Source organism: Motacilla alba, chromosome 1A (assembly GCF_015832195.1).
Source record: "Motacilla alba alba isolate MOTALB_02 chromosome 1A, Motacilla_alba_V1.0_pri, whole genome shotgun sequence".
Classification (NCBI taxonomy): Eukaryota; Metazoa; Chordata; class Aves; order Passeriformes; family Motacillidae; genus Motacilla; species Motacilla alba.
In genome coordinates, this window is record NC_052031.1 from 3,815,524 (window position 1) to 3,829,426 (window position 13,903).

The 13,903-nt window shown below is 41.9% G+C and overlaps 1 protein-coding gene across 2 annotated transcripts; it reads left to right on the top strand.

The window, feature by feature from the left end:
• The first annotated feature begins 1,729 nt into the window (after positions 1–1,729).
• RBM17 (RNA binding motif protein 17) lies at positions 1,730–13,773 on the top strand. Of its 2 annotated transcripts, none has more exons than XM_038155020.1 (12): positions 1,730–1,806; positions 2,992–3,132; positions 4,238–4,354; positions 4,953–5,119; positions 7,006–7,103; positions 7,595–7,651; positions 9,348–9,489; positions 10,414–10,565; positions 11,208–11,281; positions 11,622–11,720; positions 12,042–12,114; positions 12,258–13,773. In XM_038155020.1, the coding sequence occupies exons 2-12, from the start codon at positions 3,010–3,012 to the stop codon at positions 12,359–12,361; spliced, it is 1,206 nt and encodes a 401-aa protein (XP_038010948.1). In that variant the 5' UTR covers positions 1,730–1,806; positions 2,992–3,009; the 3' UTR covers positions 12,362–13,773. The 2 variants fall into 2 exon arrangements, with proteins under 2 accessions (XP_038010948.1, XP_038010949.1); XM_038155021.1 differs by having other exon boundaries at positions 7,009–7,103.
• The last annotated feature ends 130 nt before the right edge of the window (positions 13,774–13,903 follow it).

A 13,903-nucleotide genomic window follows, 5' to 3' on the forward strand; every position in this document is an offset into this window, starting at 1 on the left:
CTTGGGATAGATTCACTTCCCTCTTTGTTTAAATCCTTTATACATTCTAAAGCTACAGTTTAAAAATCCTTAATACAAAGCAACATTCTAAAGCTATAAACCAAATGTGCTTATTTACAAACCAGCTTAAGACTGGTAATAGTTAATTGCAAACAAATGATTGTTTCAAAGGCCTTCTTCCGCGCTTTGCTTTCCTCAATTGTTTACTAGAACTCATCTTTACAACTGCCCCGTGGCCGTGTTCCACGCATTTCACAATTAAATTTACACAGGTTACCTTTATTTACCTGACACGAAACACATCTTTGTATTTCACAGTCCTAAACAACCCAAGCACCCTCAGGGCTTCCCCTCCAAACCCCTCCCCATCCCCGTGGCCTCCTTCGGACGCTCTCGGTGGTTCAGGGATTCTATGATTAAATAAAACCTCCGAGCTGTGAGACACAAAGCTGTGTTTCGTGTCAGGTACATACAGGCAGCGTGTGCACTTGTGATTGGGATATGTGTGGAAACTGATCATGGGACAGTTGAAAGATGAATTCTAATAAATAATTGAGGGAATAAAGCATGGAAGAAGGCCTTTGAACCTATCTTTTGTTTGCAATTAACCATTATAGCATCTGAATTAAAGCTTTACGGATGTTGCTGTTTGACAGGAACTTTCTGCTCGTAGCTAATATATAATATATAATATTATTATATTAGCTAATATATAATAATATACTATTATATATTATTATATATTATTATATTATATTGTATTGTATTATATTATATTATATTATATTATATTATATTATATTATATTATATTATATTATATTAGCTTGTAGTAAGGAGCTTTGTAACTATAGCTTTAGAATATATAAAAAGGAAACATGCTTATCTCAACACCTTAGCAAAACAGTAAAAAGCAGCTTGAGAAAGGAAGATGAACATCAACCCAAGGATTGATAGCTTCGACCAAGGGAAGCTGGACATCACTGTTATGAGATTTATAGTCTTTGCAATCAAAAGGTGGGCCCACATCTGGAGTCTGGACCGCACCAGCTGGAAGACCTCTTTCTTCTTTCAGAAGCCGGACCCCACCATCTGGGGATACTCCTTTCTGGGGTACATCCTGAGAAAAACTAACTCACAACAGTGTATAGAATTGTGATGGAAAAACTGGGAATAGAAACTGCTGAGAAAGCTTATGAGTACCCCTATAAATACCTGTGAGCCTCAACAATCGTCACGCAGCTGGGGGGAAAATTTGTCCCACTGTACCCAGCACTGCTTTGCTCATACTTTACCACATTAATTAATAAATTGATTGCTGCTTGAACATTGGCCTAGTCAAGCTTCTTATTTATAACAGAGCGCAGATCACACTCGACGAACCCGAAGGAACCCGCCTTTACTCTCCGTTTACTCTCTCTCACGCCTGGGCAGCTTCTCCGCCGCTGTGAGGGCAGCTGGGGCGGGGACACCATTCCTCCCGCCTACTGCACGCCCTGCCGCCCTCCCAGCCCCCGGGATTTGCCGCGCCGCCCTCCCAGCCTCCGGGAGGTGCCGTGCCGCCCTCTCACTCCCCGATATTTGCCGTGCCGCCCTCGCAGTCCCCGGGATTTGCCGTGCCGCCCTCGCAGTCCCCGCTGCTCCGTCCCGGGGCTGCCGTGAGGGGCGGCCATGGCGGCGCTGCCGCTCCCTCCTCCCGCCGCCGGGGGGCGCTGGCGCGGCGGCGGCGCGGGGCGCAGTGCGCAGGCGCGGCGCTTCCCGGCGGGCTCAGCGCCGGCTCATGGCGGCGGCGGCGGCGCCGGGACGGGTGAGCGGAGGCTCCGGGCCTGGCCCGGCCCGGCCGTGCGGGGAGGCGGCTCCGGGCCCTGTGGAGTGTGGGGAGGCAGGAGAGGGCAGGGCAGGGCGAGTGTGCCACGCTCGGCGGCTCCTCGGAGGGGTCCGGGCCTGTGTGGAAGGTGGGGCCTGCTTCGCCCCCTCTGTTCCCAGAGCGGTGGAGGTCGCAGCCCGCCCTTCCTTTTATCGTGGGACAGCTCCTGTGCCTCGCTGCCTTGTCCCTTCCCCGCGGGGACAGCGCCGTCCCTGCATCCATCCATCCATCCTTACGTTGTCCAGGGAAGGGTCTGGAGCACGGGTCTGGGGAGGAATGGCTGCGGGGGCTCAGCCTGGAGAAAAGGAGGCTCAGGAGGGAATTTCTGGCTCTCCACAACTCCCTGACAGGAGGGGACAGCCGGGGGGGGTCGGGCTCTGCTCACAGGTAGCAAGCGACAGGACAAGAGGAAACGGCATCAAGCTGTGCCGGGGGAGGTTCAGGCTGGACATCAGGAAGAATTTCTTAACAGAAAGGTGGTTAAGGTTTGGGACACACTGCCCAGGGAGGTGGTGAAGTCCCCATCCCTGGAGGTGTCCAAGGAAAGAATGGATGTGGCACTGAGTGCTCTGGTGTGGGTGACAAGTGGTTTTCAGACAAGATTTGGACTCGGTGATCTCAGTGGTGTTTTCCACCTTGATTGATTCTGTGATTCCCCAGTGCATGCTGTCTCCCCCTGGACAGCATCAGTCCTGCTGCCAAAACCCCTCTCCTCTGTGGCAGGTGGGAATTCCTACAGCACCCTGTCCTCAGCCTGTGCATCTGTGCCTTTATAACCCCCTCTGTGTTCATCCCGAGGCCAGGTGTTCAATAATCTTCAAAACCTCCTTTTTCTTTTTGCAGTAAACTTGTTGCTGTTGAGCCATAATTGTTCATAATCCATCGCAGGATTAAATTAATTCTTGAACAATTCTCATCACCTTTCAAACTCTTACTTTTAAGCAGCTTTGCTCTAGTTGTGTGTATTTACCACTAGCCAGAAAAAAAAGGTCAATTTTCTCTGGCTTTAAGAAGAGCGAAATAAAAGGTGGTGTACCCATATATGCAAACTATTAGCAAATAACCTGGAAATAGGTTTGTGATGTCATTTGGAGTTTGGGTTTTTTTTTTTCTTTTGTCTTTCAGTTTTAAATTGAAGAGAAAATGTCACTTTACGATGACTTGGGGGTTGAGACCAGCGATTCCAAAACAGAAGGCTGGTCCAAGAATTTCAAACTGCTGCAGTCTCAGTTGCAGGTGAAGAAAGCAGCTCTCACACAAGCAAAGGTACAGTCCCTTTCTGTTTTTCAGACTTCTTTCGTGTTCAGTGCATTGTGTTTGTGACCTCAGAATACTGATTTGAGGTAATTTTGCTGGCATTTGTCTGTGGGTTTGTGGCAAAGAGCCTGGCAAAGCTGAAGGGGAAAAAGGGAAAATTCATTTTTCTTAGAGGGAGTGTTGCAAAATTAAAACTGAAGGAAGCACTGATGTGTGTGCTGCAAACCTCTGAGCTTTTAACTGCAGAGCCAAAAGCTGATTTTCAAGTTTAGCTTTAAAGATAATGAGATTCAGCTTTATAATTTTTTATTTAATGTAAGTAGGGGCCACTCTGTGATTGATTATTCACATGTTTACATCATTTTATGGTTGCTATTTAAAGGCTGTTGGTGCTAACCTGCAAATCATTATGTGTTAGAAATTTTACAGCAAGTATTTCCAGAGCAGATGAAAAGGAGGAGTACAAGCTGGTTCTTATTAGGCTGTGACAGAGCCATTTTCTATTTTTATTGCTGCTTCTTTATATTTCACCCTTTTTCTTTGAGCAATGTTGATGTTTTGGTTCGGGGAGAACACAGGTGCTCTTTGGGGCAGCATAGGTTCTGTTGTGAAACTACTTAATTAAAAGGAGAAGCAGTAGCACTGATGCCAGATACCTAAGTAGCCACAGCATTTTTTCACTGGAATTACTCCTGATTTATGCTGCTGGAATCGGGGGCAGGATTTAGTTGATAACTGGAACAAACTGCGTGGATGAAATTTACTGACTGCTCTATTATTTATACTCTTTGTCCGTGTAACTGATGTGCAGTGTATCCATAGCCCAACAGAACAGGATAGGATTAGAAAACTCAAGAGTTCAGAAGAGTTTAAAGTATTTTATCTGATGATAAATAGGAAGACCAGTAGATCTTTGGAATAAATCTGAGTTTCTTAGAAACTACCTCATTTCAAACTCACCTGAAGTGATTGGATGAATTTTTAATGTGTGTTTCTGCTCCCATCCAAGACCTAGGACCATTCACCTACCACACCAAAGTATACCAAAGTAAGCTGATTTTTAGAAAACTGCTTTATCTTTTTTAGACGTTGTGTGTTTTGGTGGTTTTTGCAGAGTCAGAGAACAAAACAAACCACAGTCCTTGCTCCAGTGATTGACCTGAAACGAGGCAGCTCCTCTGATGAGAGACAGATCGTGGACACACCCCCTCATGTAGCAGCTGGGCTAAAGGTAAGACCAGGGCAGCTAAAAGTTCCAAATGTTTTGGAAGTCGAATGTTTCCTAGTGGTCAAAAAAGTGATTATTTTCTGAGAATATCTTCCTCTGCTGAGAGTTCTGTAACATTTCAGCTTCATTCAGACTTGCGTGTCATACAGCATGGAATTACCACAGTTTATGTGCAGTTATAAAGCAGTGTTCTTAGAATCCTAAACATCTTTGGATCCTAGAATCCTTCAAACTACTTGGCAAGACAGCAATTTGGGCAGCTAAATAATGACTGTAATTGTGTTTGCACCAGTGTTGGAACTGGACCTGTATAATAATCAACTGAAAAATAAAAGAACTAAAGCACCTGACGTTTTAAATTAATTTCTTGTGGTAAGGAATCAAAAGAAACTCTCTCCCTGCAACTTTTTCAAAGAAAAAGTTCTGAAATGGTTCTTTCAGATTAGAGGAGAACAGTCTGTGTGCCTCTGTTGATATTAATGGGATTAGGATATTACCTGACATTACAGAAGTCAGGAATCAGAAATGTTAAATTTCTGCTTTCCAGCTGGGTGTTGTTTTCAGATCTCAGCTAAAAAAAATAATTTATCTTTTTTTCCAGGATCCTGTCCCTAGTGGCTTTTCTGCAGGAGATGTGTTGATTCCCCTGGCAGACGAGTATGATCCCATGTTCCCAAATGACTACGAAAAAGTGGTGAAGCGTCAGAGGGAGGAACGGCAGCGGCAGCGGGAGCTGGAGAGGCAGAAGGAGATTGAAGAGAGAGAAAAGTAAGGCTTTTGTTTAAAGGTTTGACATGTTGACTCTTATCTAAATAGACATGTCGATTTGTTTAATTTTATCTCTCTGTATTGTTGGAAGTTCTTAGAGGGTCTGTGAATACTGCGTGCTCGTAGAAATAGAGCAGTGTTTTAATTAATATATGTTAATGTTCTTGGTAAGAATCACCAAACAGTGCAAAAACAATAAGAATTACCAGCTTTGCAGTCTCTTTGGGTGAAAGACCCTTGTCAAAAATATTCTAAATTTACTTTGTGTCAATAATAGCAGCAATATTTGGGTACTTCATGCATCGTTATCAGACTTTGACCTTGCAGGTGTTTTAGAGTATTTGATGTCATTGTCACCTGACTACAGAAAAACTTTTTCAACACTCAGTAATGAACCATCCTTTCTGCTTCTAAAAGCTACAAACTGATCCATGGATGAATTCAGTTTTAAATGTAGCTAGTACAGCCTTCCAGAGGCATAATTGCATTTTCTTTTTTAATACTCTGCAATCAGTAATTTAATTATTAAGTAGGTTAATTATGTGTTTAGTAATCTGTTGTCTCTGGACAAAAGAAAATACTGCTTTATTTTTAATCCCCTTTCCCTGAAATAAGAAATCTCTGTAATCATGTTAAGAAAGTTGAATGCAGAATTCAGTATCTGATTGTTATAAGTGGTAAAATGTCTGCCAGCCAAGCAGAAGATTACATTTGCTCATTTCAAGTGTAGTGAATAAACCATCTTCATCACAGTATGAATCATCTGAAGTCTGGAATTACAGTTCTGCTGCCCTGTTTAGATATAAATTAATATTTCCAGTCATTGGGTCTTCTCTGTCTCCTCTTGGTTATACCTTTGTTGTTTTGATGGAGAGGGAATGCCTGAGGCTCTGCCCTACTGGCATGCAAGACCTCAGGAATCTGGGATGCCATTCCCACAGCTTCAGCATTGACTGCTCTTTGGTTGTGCTTGTACTTGTGTGTGGGCCAAGAGTCTTTATACATATAAACATTAGACAAAAGAGGTGAAAAATGCATAATAAATTCTGATTTCAAGCTGGGGAAACAGTCTCAGCCAAACCCGCATCAGATGCGTGCTTTGGAAGTTCAGGCTGGACATTTGTTTTGATTTCATAGTGTAGAGATTCAGAAATTCTGTGTGGTTCCACAGTAGATCTGTTTTTGTCATCCTTTAGCACAGTTCTGGTGGCTGTGCTAGGAATGAGATTTGATTTGTGCATCAGGTGGTGCACTTTTGAGGAAAAGTGCTTTTCCTTTTTGTTGTATTAATGAGCAATTTCCTGATCACATCAGAGAACAGCTGAAGAGCAAACAGATCTTGAAGCATTCATTACTTCACATTAGAAGTTATTCCTGAATCTTATTTTAATTGCCAAGCAACCTTCTTCAACAATCTGGTGTTTAAGCATGAGAATATTTCTTATTCAGTAAATGATACTACTCTGTGTAGTGTGTGATGGGAAATGTAAGAGGGATTCTGTCCAAAGCAGGGTGATTGATTAATTAATGTTTGTTACCTTGCTCTCTGTTCCATCCAACACCTGTTCCATGTTAGTCATTCAGTCACTCTGGTCTGTTTGGACAGGATTTATTCAGGTGCTTCCTCCTTTCCGTGCATTCTTCTTGGCTCACTTGCAAGTGGAAAATGATCTTGGCTTAGATCCATCTTCTGTTTAACCAGAAATGCCCCATGATGGTAAAAGCAAAGAAACAAATGGTGAAGGTGTTAACTTGCACTTTCCTGGGAAGCATGTTAAATGCCAGTTGGATGGAGCAGAATAATTCACTCTGCAGAGGTGGGATCACAAATTAAAACCAAGAATTAACTTCCATGGTTCCTCACCCTAACTTGCTGTGTCTCCTAGAAGGCGTAAGGACAGACACGAAGCCAGTGGGTTTTCCAGACGACCAGATCCAGATTCTGATGAAGATGAAGATTACGAAAGGGAGAGACGGAAAAGAAGTAAGGAAACTGCTTATGGTTCTGGTGTGGAAAGAGGAGAAAGAGAGGGAAGGGAATTCACAGTCCTATTTCATGGATTCTTTATTTCTCTGTCCTCACATGAGTACTGTTAATTCTGAGCCTTTAGAATAAATCAACATAATGCAGAAGACTGGTATTTTTCCATAGAGCCAAATTACCTGTGGAAATAGCTCTGTTTAACCTTAGTTTGTTTAACCTGTTGTAAGTTTCTGCATGGTGTAGGTTCCAGGGAAGGGATGAGGCATGACATAAAATCAGGCTGTGAGAATCACTGAGTTTTCATTATTGCAGCTTTTCATTCCTGCATTTGTTACATCAGTGCCCTTAGAGCTTGTCAGGTAATGTGGGTCAGAAATACATCTTTGCATAAACAAAATTAGTCTTTAGTCTCTTTAACAACAAAGTTACAGTAAATAATTCAAGTCTGTTGTGATATCCTCCAAATGTGTTGTGTTCCATTTTGCTCGTAGGTATGGGAGGAGCTGCCATTGCACCACCCACTTCTCTCGTGGAGAAGGACAAAGAACGTGAGTACTCCAAAACCCTCTTCTCTAAACCCAGCAGTGTTAATTTCCTACTCAACTTTCTATTTAGTTAAGTCCTCTTGCTTTTCCCATTGGATTCTTTGTAGTAGCAGGACATGAGCAAGTTCTGTGTTCGTGGTGGGGAGGCTGTGGGGGACCTGTGATGCTGCCCTGCTTCACATCTCTCTTCTGAAGAAATCTTTTTGTATTGCTGGACAAGTGGCTTGGCAAACCGGGCTCTTACAACCATGTGCCACTTCTGATATGAAAGAACAAATGTCACAGGCATGTTTCTCTGGGTAGACTAGAAACCTCCACAGTGTGGGGAGGGAATTTCTCCATTGCTCTTTCCTTGAAGAGGTACTTAGTGAAGATCTTTTCTAAGTTTTGCACTAGATACAGATATTTTAAAAGATTGTCTGGGATGCAGTTTAGCTGAAGAGATTTGTGGGCAGTGGTGTGAGGATCTCAGTTGTCCACAAGATGGCATCATCCTGCTATAGGAACAAAACCATTCCCTTTTTTTTTTTTTTCATGTCTAACTGTTGTAAATTTTAAATTTAGAATAATTACCAGTATGTTTCTAATTTAAAAGATAATAATAAGAAAAAATCTTGTGCACACAAAGTTTTCTTTGGGAGTCCTCTTTGTATTTATGACAAGATTAAAATGTAAAAAGTACCTCAAAACTTAAGTGAATGATACAGTGAAAGCATTTGATATTTATAAACATTCAAAACAGAAAGCCATTGTTTTGAGTAAATAATTAAGAGCAATTGATCAGTGTCAAGGAAAAGTAAATATAGGCTGGAATTATTAGAAATATCCTTACGGGGAGAGCTTTTAAAATGTGACATGCTCCCACAAAGAAACTTTTGTATGGCTTCTTACTTGATGCTCAGATCCAGGCTGGAAGAAAATGAGAAACTATTGGTGTAGCAAAAGTGCTATAGTCCAGTCCATCTTCTGTTTAAACAGGAAGTATTTTTCTTCATATTATATCCTCAAACTTCATGTCTGACCTTTTCTTTGATAAGATACAAGAGCTAGTATACAAGAAAATATTCTAAAATTAGGTCAGTCTGATAAAAGTCTGTAAGTCCATTCAAAAGTGATTTTTTTTTCTAGTGTTCTAATAGGCTTTTTTTTTTTTTTACATTTTGCTATTTGACTTCTCCATGGAAGGTGACTTAATAATCTAACCAGTATGATTGAGATACCCAGATCCATCTCCATTCCCAGGAATAGCTGCAGTTCAGAAATTCCCAGTGAGAAGAGTTGCATTCATTCTTTTTAATAGACTGGCTTCTCTTCTCTGCAAATGTGCAATGTATTTTTATTACAGTCCTTGGGCCTTGAGTTGTGTGCAGTGATCCATTTTTGTCTTAATTCTGTTCCTGATGAATGAGAGTTTGTCCTCTGGATAATCTCTTTGTGGTGCAGGTTGTCTCTTAATGTTCTTTTCTTCATTTAATAAGAGGTTAATAAATGCATTGTAGAGCTGTGGAAATCTACATCCAATCAGGAACACCCAGAATAACTCAGATGTTGTTTCTGAGAGAGAGAGAGAGGTGAGGGGATGTCAAAACAGCATGTGCAAAGGAAATATTCTTCTGATCTGGATTTATGTGTAAAACCTTTTCACAGTTTGTTAGGATTTTATTGAAAAAAAAAACCCAAATGTCTCTGTTTTCTCCAGCTGTAGCATCATTCCCATATGAGGAGGAGTCAAGACCTCGGGCACCTTCTTCCAAAGCAGCAATTCCTCCCCCAGTGTATGATGAGCCAGAGAGACCTCGTTCTCCCACGGGACCCAGCAACTCCTTCCTCGCCAACATGGGGTAAAGAAATGAGTGACTCCTGCACATTTTGTGGGAAAAGGCAGTGGAAGGTGGTGGAAACCAAAAGCTTGAAATAGTTTGTCAGGAGAGAAGAGCTCAACCCATTGCATGTATGTGGTTAGTCTGAGTTCAGAGAGTCCAAACTGGCAGGATACAGGAAAAAATGTGGATTAACAGGATTGGGAAAAACACATTTGAGGTGGTGGCATTCAAGGCTGTGCTTTTAAGCCACACTCCAGCATAAAATGTTTATGGCAATGAGGTGTACTTGAAAACACAGGTGGAATGTGAGTTCTTCTAGGTTACTTTTCCAGCTTTTTCTTAAATTTGCTACATACCAGCAAATTGATATTTCAAATCATTTCAGCTCTGCTTTGTTGAAAAATTCAGAATGTATTTTGCATGAATGTAGCAGCTGTGGCTGCAAATCTGCCCATTTACTTTCCTGCCTTGTATGTGATGTTGTGTTAACTACTGTGGCAACAAATGAAGGTGAATCTATAGCTAAAAACAGCTTAGAGACCTCATTTTTGGGTTTGGTGGGCTTTTTTTTAATTTTCCAGAAAAAGATAACCAAACTTGGTACTGTTTGGCCAGCTTGTGCATTGTTACCACCTTTATTTAGTACTGTACCATGGAACCCTGACTTCGTTGAAGGAAGGGCTAAAAATCTGAACTTACCTGCCTTACTTTGACCACACAATTGGCTATTTCTTATGTGACTTAGTGTTTTAATCTTTCATAGCCAGGCTTTTTAGCCTTTTGCTTAGGAAAAAAATCATGTAACTTGTAGAAGCTCCTGTACTTTGTGTCCCTGTGTAAGGAAGTTTTAGGAGGTAGGATATTTGAGCACTCAGGAGAAATGCAGTGTTAATGTTTTGTGGAGGAAACCTTTATAAACTGATGGTTTTTTTCTCATTGCAGGGGGACAGTAGCTCACAAAATCATGCAGAAGTATGGTTTCAGAGAGGGCCAGGGGCTGGGCAAACATGAACAGGGGCTCAGCACAGCACTGTCAGTAGAGAAAACAAGCAAGAGGGGTGGCAAGATCATTGTTGGTGAATCTACAGAGAAAGGTAATTGTGTCTTGCACCAAGTGTGTGAAAAATTAGGCTCCTGGGTTTCTGTTTACCATCTGTCCTTGTGGAAAACATTGGAGTTGGAAAAAATAACTCATATTTGTTCTTGGGGAAATGTATTTTTTTTTATCTTTTTCTAAAGTGATCCTGTATGCCTTTTTTTTTTTTTAGCTCATCCTCTCCTTCCTCCATCAGTTGTCCTCCTTTAGTGTTGGGGAAGCATCTTCACTTCCAGGGCTGATTCTGTTCTGCCCTTATTACTTTTTTCCCTGTCACATCCTGTTGATGTCGCTCTCATTTCCCTGATCTTGAGACAACATCCAGGCTTCTGAGCACAAGTGGTAGAAGTCAGAATACTTTTAGTCTTGTATTTCTTATGATACAAATCTGAACTTAGGAATTCTTTCCCTCTAAGAAGTAATACATTGTCAGTGTTACTGCTTAAGTCATGCCACTGGAACTGATTTTTCTGCTTACTGTCATTCCAGGTAGCTACAAGTTAATAACTGTTCCTCACCAATATGAAACTACATTTTGTGGCTTTTATTTCATTGTTTGATCAATAAGATTCTGATAGAAGTCCCTAATAGAGCTTTAATCCTAAATTATACCATGATTCACTGTTCTGTCTTCAAACAGAAACGGGCAAGAAGGCAGATTCCAACCCCTTAACTGAGATCCTGAAATGCCCAACTAAAGTGGTCTTACTGAGGGTGAGTTGGGAGAAAGGGAATGTGTCTTGGTGTTGAAATGTTTAAACCTCTGTTCCTGATACAAAACTCTGCACAGTTCAAATGGTTCTGGCCTGCACCCACGTGGTGTTCTGTGTTCTGGAGAAATTATGTGACTTCCTGGGGTACGAGCTGTGACTTTAAATCAACACTGCTTTAAATTGTGCAGTTCTTTTGCCTTAGGACAGGAAACTGTCTCCTCATATACTTCTTAAGCTTTTAAAGTCTTTGTGGTCACAGTTCACAGAGCATCTGTGTTTTGTCTGCACAATCACCTGCACAGACTCCATCCAGTGAGTTGGGTTTGTTCTTTGACTTTCAGAACATGGTTGGTGCTGGAGAGGTGGATGAAGACCTTGAAGTTGAAACCAAGGAGGAATGTGAGAAATATGGCAAGGTTGGGAAATGTGTCATCTTTGAGGTAAGAGAAAACCTACCTCTCTTTTTGGCTGCTCTGAAAGTAAAAAGGGCACTCATCCCTCACAACTGGAGTGTTACTGCCTGAGAGGATCATACAAAGAAGATCTCTCAGGGTCCTTTACTGTATTGGAATTCTGGATTTTCTGTATCTGTAAGATACAAGCTTCTAACAATAGCAACTGTGTGAAAACCACTTGAGTATTGTGTTTTTGGAACCTTTTTATTTCATTCTTTCACTGCCTTTGTGAAGAACAGCAATTGAAAACAATGTTCTCACTACTGTTTTAATTACTTGTGGCTTGGGGTTTTTGTTTTGTTTCAGATCCCTGGTGCCCCTGATGATGAAGCTGTAAGAATATTCTTAGAGTTTGAACGGGTTGAATCTGCCATCAAAGGTAGGATCCTGAATTGTCCTGTGAAGCTCAGAGCTAACTTCTGTAGAGAAATTAAACAGTCTCACTGGTCAGGCTGTTTAGTTAGAGAGATGTTTATTTTATTGAATTGCTGCTTGCTGATCTGCTCTTTGTTTCAATTCCAGCTGTTGTGGATCTAAATGGAAGATATTTTGGAGGCAGAGTGGTGAAGGCTTGTTTCTACAACCTGGACAAGTTCAGAGTGCTGGATCTGGCGGAACAAGTTTGATTTTAAAAATCTAGCTCGAGGTGTCATTGTTTTGGCAATCACGTTTTCAGCAGTAGGCTGGGAATAAAGAAGATGAAAGTAGCTTTCCTAGCAGACTGGAAACAAGCCTCATTGAATGGATTTTACACATTCGTTGTGACTTATGGTTTTTTGTAATATAAAGCCCTTTGAAAGTAAGATTCACGTCTGTGTGGTTTTGAATTGCACATTTCTGCTTTCTGCTCTGGGGATCCTGGTTTTTTGAGCTTTCAGATGACTTTGCTCTGTTGAAAACCCACTGCTGAGGAGATGTTTTGTCTGTATTCCTGCTTTCTTTGTTCTGGTGCTTCATCAAGGAGTCCCTGTGCTGGATCCACAATAAGTGTGAAGCTTTGGACAAGGACTGTGTGCTATGGTCTTCTCTTCCCTGGTGGTCTCTCCTAGAGTTAGAGCCTTGCTCTCCTGAGTCTTCATCTCTGCACACCAGTGATTTGGGTCATTGGACAGTTGCAGCTGGTTTGTTCTGACTCCAGGACAGAGCTTCTGTGCCAGAATGGAGACTGAAATAACAAGGATTGAGTCTGTCTTCACTGAGCAAAAGAAAAATCCATCTCTAATCGAGGGAAATGGAGAGAGGAGGGAATTTAATGGACTCTTAGCAGCAGCTCTGTGCTGTCAGCAGTCTGTGCTGGGAATATCCAGGGATAACTGATTTCAGGTCATTAGTAGGGAGAAGGGAAACTCCTTCCTGTATCTGGCCAGCTGTCAGAATCTCACTTCTCTAACTCACACATAGGCAACTAACTTTGTTTAACCATTTCAAACCTGGCATTTGCTCTTTCTGTTTATATTTCTGTGTTTGAGGTCAAATGCCATCAGGGTTAGGCTTTCTTTTGGGAAGGAGTGCTTGTGGAAGTTTTCAAAGCAGGAGGTCATGGAGGGAAGATCTCATGAAAATCTGAAGAGTTGACAAACTAAACTACTAAACACTACTACTCTTAGTTTTAACCTGATGTAAATAGTACACAGCTCTCTGCTCCTGGGTTTATGTTTGCTTTTTGTTTGGGAACAGTGTGTGACAAAGGGGTGGCAAGAGGGGACTCTGGCACTTGTCTCTGTGCCCCGTTGCACCCAGAATTGTGGAGATACTGAAGTGGCTGTGAGCCCTGAGGGCATTTTAGCTGTTTGAAAGCTGATGCTGGATGTCTTCTTCCTGTTACACACATGGACTGGGGGGAGGGGGGACAGACCTGTAGTTCAACGCTGTGAATATCTCCAGTTCCTGCCCTTTGGTTGAGTTTTGGCTGCAGATTTCTATGACAAACCCTTGGGTCTTGTGTTTTGCTTATTTTGTCTGCTTGTGTTCCACCAACCTCTGTACAAACATTTGCTTGTAAAACAGATTTTTAAAAAAAAAAAAAACTAGTATTTTACCTGCTGTGTGTTGGCTTCCCCACTGCTCTTGTGTTGTGCAAGGCAGCCCCTCAGAGTTGGACACTTCCTCTGATCCACCCTCACTGCAGCAGAGGTGAGGAACAGGCCTGACACCAAAACCACAGAACT